Source organism: Eutrema salsugineum, unplaced genomic scaffold, assembly GCF_000478725.1.
Source record: "Eutrema salsugineum unplaced genomic scaffold, Eutsalg1_0 scaffold_10, whole genome shotgun sequence".
NCBI classification, from domain to species: domain Eukaryota; kingdom Viridiplantae; phylum Streptophyta; class Magnoliopsida; order Brassicales; family Brassicaceae; genus Eutrema; species Eutrema salsugineum.
This window is the reverse complement of record NW_006256908.1, coordinates 8,957,956-8,975,533: the sequence shown is the minus strand read 5'-3', so window position 1 is coordinate 8,975,533 and position 17,578 is coordinate 8,957,956. Positions and strand designations below refer to the sequence as shown.

The 17,578-nt window shown below is 34.6% G+C and overlaps 4 protein-coding genes across 5 annotated transcripts in view; 1 reads left to right on the top strand and 3 right to left on the bottom strand.

The window, feature by feature from the left end:
- The window catches only part of LOC18026730 (UDP-glycosyltransferase 86A1), a 2,395-nt gene extending 2,020 nt beyond the window's left edge, over nt 1-375 (bottom strand). The window contains exon 1 of the mRNA XM_024148381.1: nt 366-375. Coding sequence (XP_024004149.1) covers nt 366-375 — 10 coding nt within the window. The remainder of the gene's footprint in view (nt 1-365) is intronic.
- Nucleotides 376-526: 151 nt separating this feature from the next.
- Nucleotides 527-5,052, bottom strand: LOC18026729 (TSL-kinase interacting protein 1). Of its 2 annotated transcripts, none has more exons than XM_024148146.1 (13): nt 4,898-5,052; nt 4,237-4,461; nt 4,042-4,124; nt 3,906-3,953; nt 3,697-3,806; nt 3,165-3,249; nt 2,785-3,064; nt 2,466-2,576; nt 2,204-2,358; nt 1,886-2,124; nt 1,120-1,789; nt 907-1,035; nt 527-818 (listed from the first exon to the last, which is right to left on the bottom strand). In XM_024148146.1, exons 2-13 carry the CDS (start codon nt 4,391-4,393, stop codon nt 642-644), a joined length of 2,244 nt encoding a protein of 747 aa, XP_024003914.1. In that variant the 5' UTR covers nt 4,394-4,461; nt 4,898-5,052; the 3' UTR covers nt 527-641. The 2 variants fall into 2 exon arrangements, with proteins under 2 accessions (XP_024003914.1, XP_006410872.1); XM_006410809.2 differs by having other exon boundaries at nt 2,466-2,573; nt 4,898-5,050.
- Nucleotides 5,053-11,311: 6,259 nt separating this feature from the next.
- On the bottom strand, nt 11,312-13,239 carry LOC18026728 (heavy metal-associated isoprenylated plant protein 5). The gene is made up of 4 exons (XM_006410807.2): nt 13,106-13,239; nt 12,559-13,014; nt 12,316-12,394; nt 11,312-12,187 (listed from the first exon to the last, which is right to left on the bottom strand). The coding sequence occupies exons 1-4, from the start codon at nt 13,112-13,114 to the stop codon at nt 11,505-11,507; spliced, it is 1,227 nt and encodes a 408-aa protein (XP_006410870.1). The 5' UTR covers nt 13,115-13,239; the 3' UTR covers nt 11,312-11,504.
- A 2,953-nt stretch (nt 13,240-16,192) lies between these two features.
- LOC18026727 (zinc finger protein 593 homolog) lies at nt 16,193-17,576 on the top strand. The gene is made up of 5 exons (XM_006410805.2): nt 16,193-16,295; nt 16,407-16,497; nt 16,633-16,741; nt 16,883-16,945; nt 17,320-17,576. Exons 2-5 carry the CDS (start codon nt 16,416-16,418, stop codon nt 17,423-17,425), a joined length of 360 nt encoding a protein of 119 aa, XP_006410868.1. The 5' UTR covers nt 16,193-16,295; nt 16,407-16,415; the 3' UTR covers nt 17,426-17,576.
- Nucleotides 17,577-17,578: the final 2 nt, after the last annotated feature.

The window sequence follows — 17,578 nt, the reverse complement described above, 5'->3', positions numbered from 1 at the left end:
GACAAATTAAATGTTGGAGAGTGTTTGTCGTGTAGATAAAATTGACTGAAATGAAAGTAGACATATGCTTGATCAAGCGAACACAGAGACTTTTATTCTCTATCAATCAGCTTAAGAACGACTTTTCTTGATAAGGCTATTTCTTTTGAAGATTGATTGTTTGAATTTTGAACCGTATAATCTTTGGATAAATTTGGTGGGAATAATGGGAGAATTGTTAGGTTTTCTTATAGTGAGGTAACCGTTGTGGTTTGGCTCAACCCAAACTTAGTTTTGAAAGGCCTTTTTCGTGAGTAGACATTGAAAGTTGAACTTTAGCATCCAAAGATTGTACTTTGACTCAATTGTTAAAGAGTTAAAACTACTCTTCGACATGTTTATTCAACGCGAAGCCATGAAACTTCTATAAACAAAAGAAAAGAAAAAAACGGCATGATATTGATAGCCAACTAAGCATGGAAATAACAGTAAGTTTATACATAAGAAATATGTTTCAACACAGAAGAAAAATGTGTGAAAGAGAGTTAGATTTGTGTACAGTGAAGCTATCAGTTATAGTAAAAAGTTTCTTTTAAAGCCAAGAGTCACTTTCTTTTTCAACTATCAACATTTTGACCCCATGCTTTTGCTTTGGTTCCATTTCAGACCATGTTAGACTTATCCTTCTTGCTGTCAAACCCAAAAAGCGAGCAGTTTTGAAACGCATCAAGGCTGGTCGCTATCAGACGGCTCAAACCCCCGAGGCTCTCACTGAGGATCAAGTCTTCCGTATACTTTGAAGATCTAATGTCTAGATCCAGTGGTCCTAACGAGTCCGGCTGCAAAGAGGAATGAAAAAAAGTGTTTTTGAATATATGGGATGCTTCACTTTGGGAAAACAAAAAAAAAAGAGATTTTGAGAATTACCCAATATACATCCGCAAGCCCACAGTGGATCTTCCCTGGAGAATCCATCGTATGAGGGTCTGTTGGACCCTCTTCCATTGGATCTTCATGGTCAGGAGGGTTACAAGGCCCCTCTTCGCTAGATATAGCCTAAGAGAAAGTTACAAAGTATTGAATCAAATGGTTTAGTTCTGTCAACCATTATGGAAGTACTTTGAGATTGATATAGTTTACCTTCACTATATGAGAAGGTTCATCATTTACTCTGCCTACACCTCCAGGAGAAGCAACATTAGCCAACTTGGGGGAAGCTGCGAGACGATTCTTCTGGAAAGAGAAAGCATCGCGTGTTTCTTCATCATCCCATAGAGAGGAAGAGCCAGAAGTCACTGGTAGTAGAGCACTAGGCTTATTCTGGTGTCTTAGTATATGAGCAGCAATTGCAGCATCAAAAGAGTCAGAGGCAAATGAGACATCTCGAAGGAGGCAATGTGAACCCTCAGTGACGGGTGGATCCACATCATCGCTATCTATGTCATTGGGCACTTCAGAGAGTAAATCACCTATACTTATGTTAGTAAGACTATCAGCCCATTCTCCTGCTGATAGTGCATTGCCGCTGCTCATATGCTCAAATGGAGTAACAGTCGCTAAAGCAGGTTCATAATTATCTCCAGATTCTGCAGGACGATCATGGATTTCACCAGAGGCACATACTACAGATGGCGCTTGTTCAGCAGTTGAATGCACTGATAAGGGTCCTGATTCAGTAAGTAGCATGTTAAACTCGTTCACCTCATTCGCCTCATCCATATTCATATCATCCCCGAGTGAAGGACAAGAAGCTGAAGTTGGAACTTGAGATATAATAGAACCTGATGCATCATGGACGAACCAGCCATACCTGCAAATAAATATACATAACAAAAATTTGGTTTATCCTGTTTAATATATTGACGAGAAGAAACATGCAAATGCCTAGGAGAATGTGAGGGCAAACCTTAAACGGAAAATTGAGGGACTTCCAACCATAGAATGCACTTCTGCTGCGCTTAGAAAAGAGTCATGGGTCCACCTCTGATGACAAGTTACAGTTTCTTTCCTTGCATTGTAAGGGAACAGCATTAGCTCTCCAGACGCACAACTTGAACTTCCCCATTTGCGATTGAGATGTTCCAGCACAGAAGATATCTTCTTGCGATTACTAAGAGTAAGTTCCAGATGCGGATTGTGCTTGTCCTGTTAACAGATCAAGCTCCGTTTCATGTCTCATTAAAGAATATTGCTGCAATCAGTATTATTCCTATCCGAAGCTTACCATTTCCAAGGATCTTCGAGTACATTCATCAATTGGGAACAACTGAAGTTTCAACTTGCCAGAAAACTGCATATTGGCATCACTGAGAGGAACGTCACCAGATGAGCATAGAGAAAGTGGAGACTTTCCGGTTAAATTACTTGTGGGACCTAACTCTGTAATAAAAAGAGAATCTGATTCAGAATTTGCATATGTTAGTCCTCAAAATACAAACATCCAAGAAACTGAAAAATGATCTACTATCCAATACTAGCAAGTAAACCTTTTTGACCATCCATATCTTTGTCGATCGATGTTCGTTCTAAGTGCTCTGCAGCATCAGCAACCAAAGAGACCCCATCTATTGCAGCCTTTTCCCATTTTCTATAACCTGCTGAAGATGGAAGAATTGCTTAGAGTCAAGTAAGAACCCGGAACTACATCACAATTTTCAAATAGAAACTTAAAATCTAATAGAAACATGGAAGATTAAAAGTAGTTAATGTCCAAAATTGTATGAACTCTCTAAACACACAAAAAAATATGACGCCGATGAAAACTGCCTATCTACCAAACATGCATAAAACTAGCAGAGGCAGAACCTTGTTTTCGCCGTTGCCTTCCACCTCTCCCAAAGGCTGTATCTTCTTTTTCATCACCAAGGCTAACTCCTAAGCTTTCGCCATGTTTGGTAAATGTTCTTCCCGGCCCTAGCTTTTTAACATTTTGGCCGTCGCAAATAATCAGTTTGAAAGGACGGTTATCCAATCCTCTATCCCTGCTATTACTTGAGATGTTTCCAAGGGAAGAGGAAGAGAAAGTTTCTCCCTGGCAACCCCGTTTTCTTATGCTCTTTCTACGGTCTTTCAGCAATTGGTGTTCCTTCATGCAAAAGGGTTTGTAAGAAAGTAGTTTGGAAAAAAGTATTTGTCAAATCCAAGATGGTATTGATTTATAACGAAACTTCTGTTTGCCAACTAACCAAGGCCTCTATGAATAGCTTGAATCTCCGGGGTTTGAGGTGAAGTTTTGAAGCTTTGCAGCTATACTTTTCCAGTAAAGACCACCTACAAGGCGAATGACAAGCAAGTTTAGTTTAGACAGAAGAGCTGTATAATAATTAAGATCATGATATGTGAAATCATGTCATCTAGGAGAAAGAAGAAAAGGAGTAATGTCCGAGATCTATAGGTCAATAGCTACTTGCAACTATCTGTTCATGTAAGCGGTTGCTGGCAAATATTCTCAATGCACAAGCTAAAACCAAAAAACTTTCCAAAACGTTCTTTTGTCACTAACAGGAAATGCATTCCCAAATTACAAAGATTTTTGAGGCGAATAGAACCCTTAAATTAATGTGACCTTGCCTTCATAATACTCATTGCTTGATATAATTTTTTTATCTAGACTAGCTTCGTACAGAGTAATGTTCATCCTTTGGTTACGAAAATAAGCTTAAGAATCTACACTACCAGCATGAAGCCATAAGAGAAAAGAATGTATATATTAAGTACCATCGCAGCATTGCAGCATTTGTGTCCTTAGGGTTCTTGGCATCAAGACTCAGTTCCGGACCCAAAAGTTTGTTCATACGCCTGACTAGACGATAATAGTAATGTCTAACCTGCAAATCACAAGAAGTTTCCACAACACAATAAATTAAAAGCCAACACCAGCAAGTGCGAGTGAAGAGGAAAAGAAACCCAAAGTTCTACCAACCAACCTGGTCCTTGTTTTTGCTCTGGACACGAGAAGTAATCTTCTCAAAATTCTGCAAGATCAACACAAAGAGAATGCCACTCACACATCACAGCAAAGAGAAACAAGAAGCTAAATCATTCAACTTGAACAGCGGATACCTTTCCAACTTGACGAAGCGCAGTGAAGAAACTTTCCTCTTCTTGATGTGTCCAAGCAGCCCATTGCCTAGTCGGCTTCTTAGCTACGCTCCGAGTAACACATAACATTGCCAAAACATCGAAGCTTCCATAAGGAAATCAACTAAGCCAAAAAAACAAACAAACAAGCAAAACTTCTGAATCAATGCAACATACCAGGAAACTGAGCAACACTGATAGAAGCTGAAGAGGCTATATTCGGATTGCTGTTCTGGTTTGTTATCCGGCCCTCGTCTATGGGACCTTCAGTGTTCAACAAAACCTCCTTCTCGGCTTGCATTGCACAATAATGCGCTGCTATTGGTTTAAGCATTCATGCTTATGAACAAGTTGCAACTTTTCCTTTTGCTTTCAAATTCCCACAAATCAGAGCAATGAACCCTAATCATGAAAAGAAAATCCCCAAAAATGGCGAAACTCAGAAAAAATGCGGATGCAAAAGTATGGCGATCATCAACCAAGAAATTGAACTTCTTAGACATAAATACTACAGCTATTTCAGAATTTCTACATCCATGACACACAGTGAACATAAAACCCTAATTTTTGAAGCTAAATGAAAATCATAAAAATCAACCGTCAATTAAAACCTAATTTAATTTCACCAGATCAAAACGAAACGCCCAATTTTGACCCAATTCGATACCTTAATTAGCTTAATAGACATTTAAATCTCGTAAGCGAACACGAAAATTTTGGAAATTTGAGAACTAAGGTTAGTAAATACAAACTCAAACAATTTCGAACTTTTCATAGAAAATCAAAAGAGAAACATGTTTGGCCCAAAAAAAACACGGAAAAAAAAGAGAAATCTTACCTGAGAAAGTTGCGAAGCGTGAGAGCCTGGGATTGGCGAACAGTAGTCGAAAATTTAGGGCAAATCTAACGAAATTGAAGCCGATGATATTTTCCGACGAACATCGACGGTTGAACAAGAGAGAGACAGAGAGGAAAATAATTTTTTTTTTCTTGTTTTACATTCGCATTAAAATTAAAGGAAAAATAAAATGAATGTAATTTATTAATTACTTATTATCTAAGATGTGAAAATCTCCAATATATATTTAATAGTTCGTCTGCTGTTATTTAATAAATTAAATACACTATTCAGAATTCTATTCTTGCATTTTTTTTTAGTCGGTAATTCTATTCTTGAAATTAAAAGTGAGTTTACTACTTTTTCGAAAGAATCAATGATATTTAAGCATTCAGGAACAAATGGAAAAAAAAAACAAGATTTAAAGTCTTTTTAATTGATTTATTCTGTCTTTTAAATCAAATAAAGTTCACTCGGCCAGTTGCCTTCATCACGCTAAGTATTTATTTTAAACAAATATATTATCTAAATTAGGAAATTAATATAATGGAGCAATCTTTTTCAGCAATTTAATGAAAATGAAAAGAAAAGGTTTTTCTACTATTTTGCCTCTTTTTACACAGAAAAAAAAAAGAAAGAAAAAGAAATGGTTTGAATCGTAAATGCACGTGGCTCGTGGCTCGGGTTGCCATCTCGCAAGTCGCATGTCCGGAAAGAGAAAGTGTGACAACTCCAAACGCTCACTTTCCACACCAGATTACTATTTCAAACCGGAGTTTTCTTTTTTACTAAAAATTGTCTCAGGCCCTATAAAGGAACCAAGTCTGATCCAATACTTAAATGCATGGGCTTCTATTTAGTCTACACTGTCGTGGGCCATTTAAACACTACCATATTTCTTTATCATTTCGTGTAGATATATAGGTTTTACAATTTGGGGAGAAATAGATTTTGAACTTTGTTTTCGGAGAGATATAGAACAAGGTTTTAGTTTGGCAGACATAAATCTGGTGGTGTTATATGATAGTTAGTTTCTCGTGAGAAAAATAGTTTGGGGAAATTGAATGGTAGACCCAAAAATGATTGATACTAAAACTCATCACAATTACATGCCTATTTTATTAACTATAAACTCAAACAATACCATTTACTTTATTTATCTAAAAAGTAAGGAGAAAAAGTTTTGATGCTGTCATCTCTATGGCCCGAGTGTCGTTTGGTGATTACAAGCGAAAGGCTAGGGTGAAAAATAAAAAGTAGACATGTTATTCACACAGCATTTGATTTCTTCCCTCATTATACACCGTTCCAAACAAAAATCAAATGCCAATTTAATTAGTGCATAGGTCATCTATATGTCGGTCGATTTTTGTTTAGAATGGAGAAACAAAATAAAATTAAAACCCTGGAATTATATCGAATGCCACATCGCCACATTTCATTGTAGAACCCGGTTGAATTTGTGCACTCTGTGCAGCAACATTAGTTGTTCCATTCTAATGTACGTAGATGATAGATTTTTCTGGGTCGTACATGCATGTATCTTCTAAATCTTCTCATGGAGTCTTCGTTTGAACTTCCCATTCTGGCCTCGTCCAATAGTTTAAACAAAATAAAATCTATTCAAAACCATAGCTTTTTTCTCACGATTCAACTTCTACATATATGATACCCACGTAACCAATATTTCGTATACACATATACGTAGTTTCTATATAAAGTTGGCTATTGCAGTTCTTTTTTTATAAACATTTTCGGACTTATTAGTTCTTTTTGCTTAAAGTTGACTTATCGTTTTGTTAAAAACTGAGTTCAACGATCGGAGAAAATCAGAAGATGGAGTTACGATGCGATGAATCCAACTGACTTTTGGTTTTTCATGGTCAAATTGTTTGACAAGTTCAATTTGTTACACCAAGCGTAGAGATTTGACCCACGGCCCACGGGTGTGCATGATGATATATTTACAATACACATGAGGAGTCGAGGAGATCATATACAATGGTTTACCCACGGGTTTCTTTCTATTAGCTAGAAATTGTCTTCGCCATTTGAATAATTATATTTTCTACCCCAACAAGTTACTATTACACTTTTCAGACTTTTCAAAAATGTTTTTTTAACATCGTTGAGTTGTTAAAATGAATACCGAGAACATAAAAGAACGAAACTCGTTAATAATAATTCTTAAAACCCTAATATAATACAAAGTTTAATGATAAATCATAAAAACTTACGCTTTTTTCAATTTGATTAACGTTAATTTTAAGTAGGTCTAGTTATAAAAATATAGCTAGCTATGCCGCCCTTAATACAAAGATTTATGAACTCAAAGGTCATTAAAATTTAAAAAAAAAACAAAACAAAAACAAAAATGGTATCCTGCACGACCATAATTTTTTGGGTAAGTTTACGCAAGTAATTATTTTTCGATAACGAGAACAGGCAAGTAGTTGTAGAGAAAAAAAAAAAAACATGCAAGTAGTTGTAAATATAAATGTTGGAGCCGAGTCAAACCGGTTCTAAACTAAAACCATATTTTGTTTACTACTGCTTTGAAAAACGTCAGGATCGGCCTGTCCCCAACCATAATGATTGATGAAGATACATCATCTCTTACGCAGACGTATATATAAGTCAAACCGAGAGATTCCAAATTCAAACCCTTTTCAGATTCAAGACATAAACCCAATTTTGTCGCGGACACCATTCAACATTATGATTTACATATCATACGTGTTGCCATAAATACGTATACATAATGTCTATTATTTCGTAAACACTTGTATAACCAATAAATGAAAATACAAACCATAACCATTAATCTTTTGTTGACAATTAACAATGTAAATTAACTGACTGCAATCAAATATAGTCTATTAAAAGTAACTATTTAAAATATTTTCACTACATAACAAAAGCGATAAACGTATTTGGATATAACTTATATTCTTGAACCTTTATTATCACTTGAAATTAAACTAAAAGTTATTATAAACTTTTTTAGTTACCATTTCATTGTAGTTATGTTATGTTTACTTTATTTCTTATGTACTAATCACACTTATTCCACCTTTTTTTTGTCGTCCTTGTTTTTAATTTTATTCACTAATGTTTCACACATGTCTTCCATCTTTTTACTAGTGAGAATCATAGATTCGTGGTGTGTATAGATTATCTACGTGGCAATATCGTAATGCAATCAACAATAAAATAGATAGATATAGATATCCACTAATTTGCAACCACAAAACAGATATCCACTATTTTTTGCATTTATTTATTTGCTAAGGTTCTTGTATTTTCTGCTGCCAGATCCACTTCCATGAAGGAGACATGGGTGGCCTTTGATTGGATTTTGCAACCTATCACCTAATTCATATTATACTATTATTATTACATATTATTATTAGTTTAATATTTGCCAAAATATATTCATAGTGAGCAATGACATAGCATCTTAGGTGGATTCCCATTTTGATTAAATAGAATAACTCATCATTCAAATACATGATATTACTTTAGATAAATTTGTATATATACAATTTAATTTATCTAGTATATTAGGTTCAGAATATGCCAAATACGTTTCTAGCTAGGTAAAGAAATACCTATCTAAAATTTGAGGTTATAAACAAAGATTTATAAGTTGACAAAAAAAAAACAAAGATTTATAATTGATTGACTAATAGAACTTTGAGTTGGTTCTCAAATATGACGCTTTCATTTGTAGTATTCAGTTTATTGCGGTAAGAAAGCTTTGAAATTGATTGACTAATGACTATAGTATATATATCATCAATATGATGTTTGCATTTTTAGAGTCTGTGACATACTGTATTCGTGAAAATGATGAGATATATTCAGAATTTTTTTTTTTAGTCGAAAGATATATTCAGAATTATAAAGTTAATGCTCTCTAAAGTCAGTTCAGCAGATTTTGCTACCTTGTATGAGTACAAACAGGTTACTAAACCATGATAGAATGTAATTTACGTATAGAAAGTGTCTACTTTACTTGGTAGATATATATAAATCAATGATATACTATCCACAATTTTCTCAAATAGAGAATTGACACGATTTAGATCTTAATATCATCCTCCTAACAAGTATCGATATTTGAATTATTCATTTTTTTCCTTTTCGTAAAGAATTTTATTCGATTTTCTTTAGCCCTACATGATAAACCTTCTTTACTTTATTTGTATTGTCACTTTCTTATTATAATTCCACTAGCTTACATCGTTACGTGAGACCAAATATCTGGGTCACATGAAGAAATCAAATACGTTTTATTCTTTACTTTTATCTATCTCCATTGCGACCAGAAGTGATCATTTTGGCAACACGTACATGTACACATGCAATTATTTGCCTATAGAGTAGAGGAGAGTTCCACGCTATCCCCAACGTTTTTATGATTCTTTAAATACATTGTACATATTAAATTTGATATGTATCCAAAGAGAAAAGTTTGTAATAAGTGGGTTATGGGGTATAGAGGATATATTTATAATTCCACAAATAAACCTCAAAATCGTGTGTGCGTGTTTAATTTATCATCAGCATCCAATGATTGATATTGCATGATTTTGAGAGATGGAATCAAATACTCTTACAAATTTTAAAGTTAATTGTGTATACAATTATATATCGACAATTACAAAGAAAAGAAGATTAGAGAGACGAAATAGAAAGTGATAGAAATCATTATCAACATGACTTAGTTTGTTTTAATCGGTTTGTCTTTGTACATCAGTCTAGAAGAAATATTCGTAAAGATTAAGTCACTATTTTTTTCCTGTCAAGATTAGGCCACACCATTAATCATGCTAAATCCTGTAGTTATATAAATAATGTCCTTAATATAACAATAATGCACACATACACGCACATAGAACCCAAACAAGTGCTATACGTTAAAAATACTTGCGTAATTATGCTACTAACAAATTCATTACGTACGCGTATAGTATATATATATATATATATTATATATCGTGACTTGATTTATGTTTATAACTAATGCTACATATTTATTCATTTATTTATAAAGTTATGATAGATTTATTTACTTATAAACGTATATATAAATTTAAAGACAAAATAATACACAAAGATATATGCAAGAGTGATTAGTTGGGAGTGGTTATAAGCTTTTTCTTTTATTGTGAAACATTGCGTCTTACTTATGAAATGGACAAATGAATAGATTTCATTGTTAATCATCGCGTGAATTACCATCAATACAATGAGTATCTAGGATCTACTCTTAATTGTTGGTAATTCTCACTACGATCAACAGCGAACCTATAATAATACTTGTAGTCAGTGGCGGAGGCAGAAGATTTTCTTAGTGGGGGCAAAAATCTATCTTGTCCAAATAGTTTAGTTATGGAGGCAAAAAAATGATTATGAATGGGGCATCTATTTAATACCCCCTCTTAGACCAAGTAGCGGTGCTTGTAGTGATGGTTATTTACGGTCTACGCATGTTCTCACAATACCTAATAATGAGAATAATTCGGTCTCATTAATTTTGTTAGATAATGGATGGCCTATGCGACCTAAAATGTATAGATAATAATTAATGGGTTTTTTAAGTCAATCTATTCGAGTTACATCACTTTCAATTTAATCATATAATTTTATATATATGGTCTCTTCTCAACTATAGTTTTACGTACTCGCTATCTTTTCAACTCTTTAATATAGAAAAATATAGATCGTCTTCAGGAAAACAAAATTAGACATTATTTTCGTTCACTGTAGAAATTTCATTTTGAGTTCACGTACATCAATATCTACCCTTTTCTTGATGTTAGTTAATCCTCGATTTGCGAATTATGTCTACTTATTTTTGTTTTGCATTTTTAATGGGAATATATTGAGCAAGAAAGTATATATACAATGACAACAACTGATGTCATCACATTCTCATTATATAGCTTCTTTATTTAGTTACATAGATCAACTATTGAAGGGAGGACTAATGATTTATTCACTGCCATAAAGAAAAACTTTACTTATATAAAGGGTAACAATAATGACCATGGAGTAATAACATCATGGTTGATCGAGAAAATGCCTTTAATAAGCTTTCCATCAAAAGAGTCATTAATCATTTTTTTCATTTTTTCAAGATTTCGTACAAAGATAATCATTTGGATCATCTTTCTACATAGACCGATCACCGATCAACCAAAATGATTTCCAAATGGAAAACAAAACTACATGTTCTTAAGTTATTGAACATGTTTTGGTCACCCACAAAAAAAAAAAAGTAATTGAAACTGTATAAATAATTCGTCTTGAAACTTCAAGAACAATGATAGATCTACCGATGAACCAAAACCATTCTATTTCATCATTTCACATTATTTTTGTTATTTGTTTGCTGACACTACAATTAAAGTAAGTAAAGCAGTTAATCGTTTAATATATAAAAGAACTAACTAACAAAGTAACAAATCTTACACGTCAGAACCCGCTGGCTCCATCTCAACTTCAAAAAATTATCTAAAGTTACTACCATTTGTAAATGTTCTACGTTTTAGATATCGAGACCCTTAAAGTTTCGTATATTTACAATTCGACCCCATTGTTACATAACGGAGCAACCGTTTGGGTTCTCGTCGCTGAACATTCCAGGCGGAGCGTTCATGTTTGGCTGCGAGTACGGCACGTAACTCTCACTCGCGTAACTGTATCCCGAACCTGGATAACTCTGACCTCCTATCGGATAACTCTGACCTCCAACCGGATAACTCTGACCTTCAATTGAATAACTCTGGCCGTACACGTGTCCTTCTTGCCAATACATTGGAGCCGTCGGATATGAGTACCCATAATAATCCATCTTATTCACCATCGCCACCGGCGCACCTCCTCCTCCTCCTCCGCCGCCACCTTCCTTCTTCTCGGCGTCCCCGGCCTCTTTCTTCTTCTCCCCGCCGTCACCAGCTTCTTTCTTCTTGTCTCCGCCGTCTCCGGCCTCTTTCTTCTTCTCTCCGCCGTCTCCGGCCTCTTTCTTCTTCTCTCCGGCTTCACTTCCTTCCTTCTTTGCTTCGTTAACTCCGGCGGCCGGACCTTCTTTCTTTGCGGCGGGAGGAGTGGCTTCTGCATTCTTTTTCTCGGCGGCTCCGTCGTCTTTTTTGGCCGGAAGAAGAAGAGGCTCGACGGTTCGTTTGAGCTTTTTGGTGAGGAGAGGCACAAGTTCTTTGACGTCCATCGTTCCTTTCACCGTCACCACGTCTTTGGTTCCGTCAATAGCCACCGTTTCGACCCCTGTTTAATTAATCATTAAATATTGATTAATTACCACAATTATGTTGCTTTTTTATTTTTGACAGAATCATAATGCTTTTTATATAGTTTTAAATTATAGCAACTTCGTTGGATTATAATTCCATTACCTTTGATTTTCAATATTATTTTCTTGATCTTCTGAATACATCCCTCGCAATGTAGTCTGATCTTTAAAGGCACCAAGCTCTGAACAAAAACAATTTAAAGCCAAATCAGTTATTCATATTATTTTTTTGAACAATTAGTTATTCATACTTTGTTAGAGACTATTATATCTGGTTTTACATTTTTTAGGTGCCTAATAAAAAAAAGCATAGTTGTCTCGTGTCCTTATTCAATTAAATCTCTACCTCTTTTGGAGCTGCCGGAGGAAGAGGAGTAGGAGCCGCCGCCTTATCTACACCGTCGGCTTTCTTCTCTCCAACGGCGGCGGCGGCGGCGGCAGATAAGTCTGATTTCGGCGGTAATGAAGGCGGAGGGTTGGCCAGTACAACCTTTCTCTTCATTTTCTCCTCCAACTTCTCCCGGAGTTTCACCGGATCAATTTTTCCGACCACCATGAGTTTATTCCCACCCATATCCGCCGTTACATCTTTCACTCCGTCGAAGTGCTTAACCATTCGCTTGATCTTCTTGGCGCAGCCTTCGCAGTGCATATCCACTTTGTAAACAAAGGCAGAGGAGGCTGCAGCGACCGGGGCTGCCATGGAATCTCCTCCGCCGCTCTTTGGCTTGCCGTCGGTCGTCTCAGCAGAGACTACGGTGGCTGTCTTCTTCTCTTGTTCAACTTTAGCACCTTCTTGTTTCTACATACACATAATTAAAAAAAAATCAAGAAAAGTTTGGATAATTAAAAGAATTCAAGATCAAGGGGAAAAAGAATAGAAAGTCACTGACCTCTCCCATTCTTGGTTGAAGATAAGGATATTTTTTAAAATATTGGAATTAATGGATGAAGAAATGTTTGAACGAGAGGAAGTGGAGGCAAATGTGTGTATTTATAGAGATGAAGGAATTGGTTTTGTGCGTGGGGATAATTGTTATTATATTATTTGATACTGAATATTATATGGTTTGATGTTACATAATGTTTCATGTGTTTATGCATATATATGAGGTCAGCGAGTGTGGGCGTTTGACGCCGGATTGACACAAGTGATGGTATGAGACACGAAGGCACCAAGTTTCTGAATAAACATTAATTTTTGTTTGTTAGGTTTCAAGAAACATTTAATTAGTCGTGTATTATTTGGTCATTGCTTTTGAAAACAAAAAGGGCACCATTTCTCTTTGACTACTATTTCATGACTGTCTAGATTAGCCGAATCTTAATCAGTTTTAAGGTAAAAAATATATACATACATTCCACCAGTAGTCACGTAGAATATACTTATCTTATAAGAATTCTGTTAGAACTTAGAAGAAAATCATGGTCTTAAATGTGAACTAATTAACCACGACAAAATTAAATGCGAACTAATTAACCAAGCTAATGTATATGCTGTTTTTTAGTAGTGTGAAAAGTGGGGATCATTTTGTTATTCGCTAAACTAGAATTTTGAAGTAGGTATGCGATAAAAACTCTCAGTCTCTTGCTATGAATTCAAAAATATGTGGAAGTTTGATTTTTTAGTATTATACGACTGTCTTTGGCTGATTATAAAAAAAAAAAAGCGTTTAACAAAGTTGATGATCACCATCTTCCTTGTTTTACCTGTGAAAAACCTAAAGTTTTATAAGCTAAACCTTTAAACAAAATTTCATCAAGCCATCAATTCTCAATCTCTTGCCATGATATAATTAGCTTCAACTATGATATCTTCAAACTTATCGATTGAACCATACTTTTTGATGACATCATTTCCGAGTTTTCTTAGAAATAAAATATAAAGATAATTTATTTTCTTCTGATAAATGTTTCTCGATAAAGTTATCCATTCTGCAAATTGCATAGTCTTGTCTTACTCTAAGTGAAGTTGTTGGAACCTCCTCGTCCCTTCTCTTTTTGTTCTGTTTTCTATCATTATAAATTATAAACAGCGATATATAAAGTTTTGATGTATTTTAGGATTTTATCAAACAGTCCACAAAATTAATCTTCAAAAAAGTAGTTAGAGTTGTTTTCGAAAAATATATCACAGTTTGATATGTTTGGTCTGAAACCTTATTAGCTTTCGAAATTTGTAGAATTGATATATATTTACCACTTAAGAGTTAAGATATTTGTAATAACTAACACTAACTCGGAATGATGGTCGTAGATAGTAAGATTTGTTCCCTATCTTTTGAATTATCGTTTGATATTTATGCTACTGTTTTCCAAAATATTTCGTGGTACTATGAAATGTTAAATTATTTAACTCATATCAAGATCAGATCTAAATTTCAAAATACAATAACAAACAATCGCACATGGTTGTAATTTGTCAAGTAGTTTGACCTATTTAAATATTTGGTACTACCGTACTAGTACAAAGAAGAATTCTAGATTTGTGTGTAACGTGCATTTTTTCCAAGTAGGAAGAATGTATTTTCCACGTTCTGTTGTAATATACTATTCGTTTCATCTAATGCGTATACACTTATTTTACTCAATTCGTACAACACTAATAGCTTATACAACTAATTTTTATTTTTACATATATAAAAAAAATTTTGGCCTTTCGCTGAGCAATTATTGATTTTAAGTAACAATAATTTGTATTTCAGCTCCATGGAAGCAGCGAAGGACTGCCAATAACTTACTGACTTTTTTTCTTTTGCAAACTAACTAACTTATTGAGTTCGGTGGTAAACTTTAATTTTTTGTTTTTATGTTCAACAGAATAAACAGTAAAAGTAAATGAAATAAGAAAAAGTAAATCTGAAAAGAGGTTGCGTAGTTGCGTTACGTTCGTCATTTTGATTATTTTTTAAAGCGGTCCATTTTGTCAACATCATGTCTTCTTGTGTTTTGTTGATTTTTTTTTCTTTATAAATGACGTAATAACCGAGGTGGCATATTATTTTGATTATAGAGTTTGATTGAGAACCTATTTTTTTATTATCAAAACTTGCATCGTTAAAGAAAACGACCAAAACAATGGCAAACATCAGCGGTTTGTGTTTGTAATTTGAAATTTGATGCTGGTATTTTATGATAAATTGATAAATTAACGACAGCAAAAACAAAGAAGATCTTAGGAAGAATTATCATCAAACTTTTTTAAAGATACATACATTTATGTAGAGACTAAAACAACTAAATTTCTTACACGAAATGGATATAATATATTTAAAACAAATATCAACAATTTTTTTAGATAATATTGACTTGGTCGATTTTGATCTATTATTTCATCGATCTTCCAGCTTTTCTGTATCTCATCAATACGAATGTTGTTGGAACATGTGAACTTAACAGTTTTGTTCGCACAACTTCAATAAAACTCTCTAAATAGTGAATTGCTCAAACAAAACAGTTCCAAATCTTCACTTGTCAGGTTGGCAATAAAACTCATAATTTTGTGTACAGTCAAAGGTTGGAGATTCACACTCGTCTATGTTGGGCTAGAGTCTAAAAGTAAAATATATAGGTGATAATTGAGAAGACGTGAAAAAAGGGGGCATAGTAACGATCCACCATATATATACAACAAGAGCACAATATGTTTCTGCAATTACAATACTATATATTACAGATTTGACTTGGACGTTAATGAACTAGTAACTGATAGTAAATTTTACTGCACAAAAAGTAATCTATAACAGAAAGTATTTCGATTTGTCTTACCGTGTCATATTTTTCTTTCCTTTTGACAACCTTAATATTAAAATTGACGTCTTTGGTACCGATAGATAACAGATTTTGGTCTTCTATTTGACTCTTCTTGTTGTGTGCTGTGTCAAATGTAAAGAGGCCAGGTTAAAAATTTATGGGCCTATGTAAGCCTGTTTATGAAGATGGGCCTCGCGCCATCTCAAGGTTTTCTATTCAACCCGCCAAATTAGGTTAGTTTATACTGAAACTGAGAGTTCTTTAGGGTTTCTCTTTCGCATCTTCGTCCCCAGCTCCTCTCTCTTCCTCGTGTAGTTTATTTGCTGAATCGTAAGTTTTCTTTTTGATGTGTAAATTCGTTTAGATTCGCAAAATTAGCCATGAATTTCGCTTATTGATGATTCAATTTCACTAATTGCTGCAAATTCACCCGACACTTAGGAGTATAAAATGGGTAGATGCCCGACGAGGAAGGTGAAGAAGAGGCGTTTGTCTCACAAAACAGCTCGCCGGGACAAATTCGAAGTCAAAGATATCCTTTTTCGCTGTTCTATTGGGTTTCGAAGTTTTTATATTTCTTTTGGAATATTTAGATTTGGTGTAATATAATGGTTGATTGCAATTGGGGTTTTATTTGGTTCCCTTGACGGAGAATTTTCTCTTCCACGCGACGATTTGGTGTATACCGAGTTGAGGAAACCGGAGACGGAGATGAAGCCTTTACAGCTTGACGAAGATTTGCCTGGAATGGGTCAATTCTACTGCTTACACTGCGAGTAAGATTACATGTTTCTAATCTTTGTTTGAACATCTGTAGATGTTTTTGGTTTTGTTCCGGATTAATCATATGTTTGTATTCATGTGTGCTGTTTTATTCAGTTAATAATTGTCCTGTGTCTCTGTTTCATTTGTTTCAGTCGGTACTTCTCTAATGCATCAGTTCGTGATGATCATTTCAAGACCAAAAAACACAAGAAGCGGTAAAGTTTGATTCTTTCCTCCCCTTGGTTACATTTTGGGTTCTCCTGGATTCATAGTGTTGGTTTTTGTAATGGAAGGATCGTTTGTGGTAGGACCATATGTTCGAGATTGGAATTACTGAATTTGTCTTGGTAGAATTACAACTATCGAAACGGATATTGCTGTTATTGAGTACATTGACATTCTATCTGTTCTGCTTGTGAGATCAATCTAACAAAAAGTTTCAGCAAATGCTATTATATTCATCGACTATATTGTTTCTCTACGCATGTCTAGAAGGCTAAGTGTGCCTAATGAATAAAAGTGGTTTGTATAACTATTGTTTTTGATGGCATTGATTAGACTCTCCATTTTGATATTTGTGTGATTGCAGTGTGAAGATAATGAAGGGACCGGCGCCACACTCACAGCTCGATGCAGATTTAGCGGCTGGAATGGGAATGCCGGACAATGGTCCAAAGCTGATGATGGCTGTTTGAGTTTTACTGTTTTTCTTTGGGATTTTGTCTTTGTAAAATTACCCCCTTCGATGTTAATGTTTTTGAAAACTAACTATTTTCATATAGCATGACATTTATAGTAAAGTATTAATCACTTTGGAGTGTTATTTGATTACTTATGCTTCTGCTATA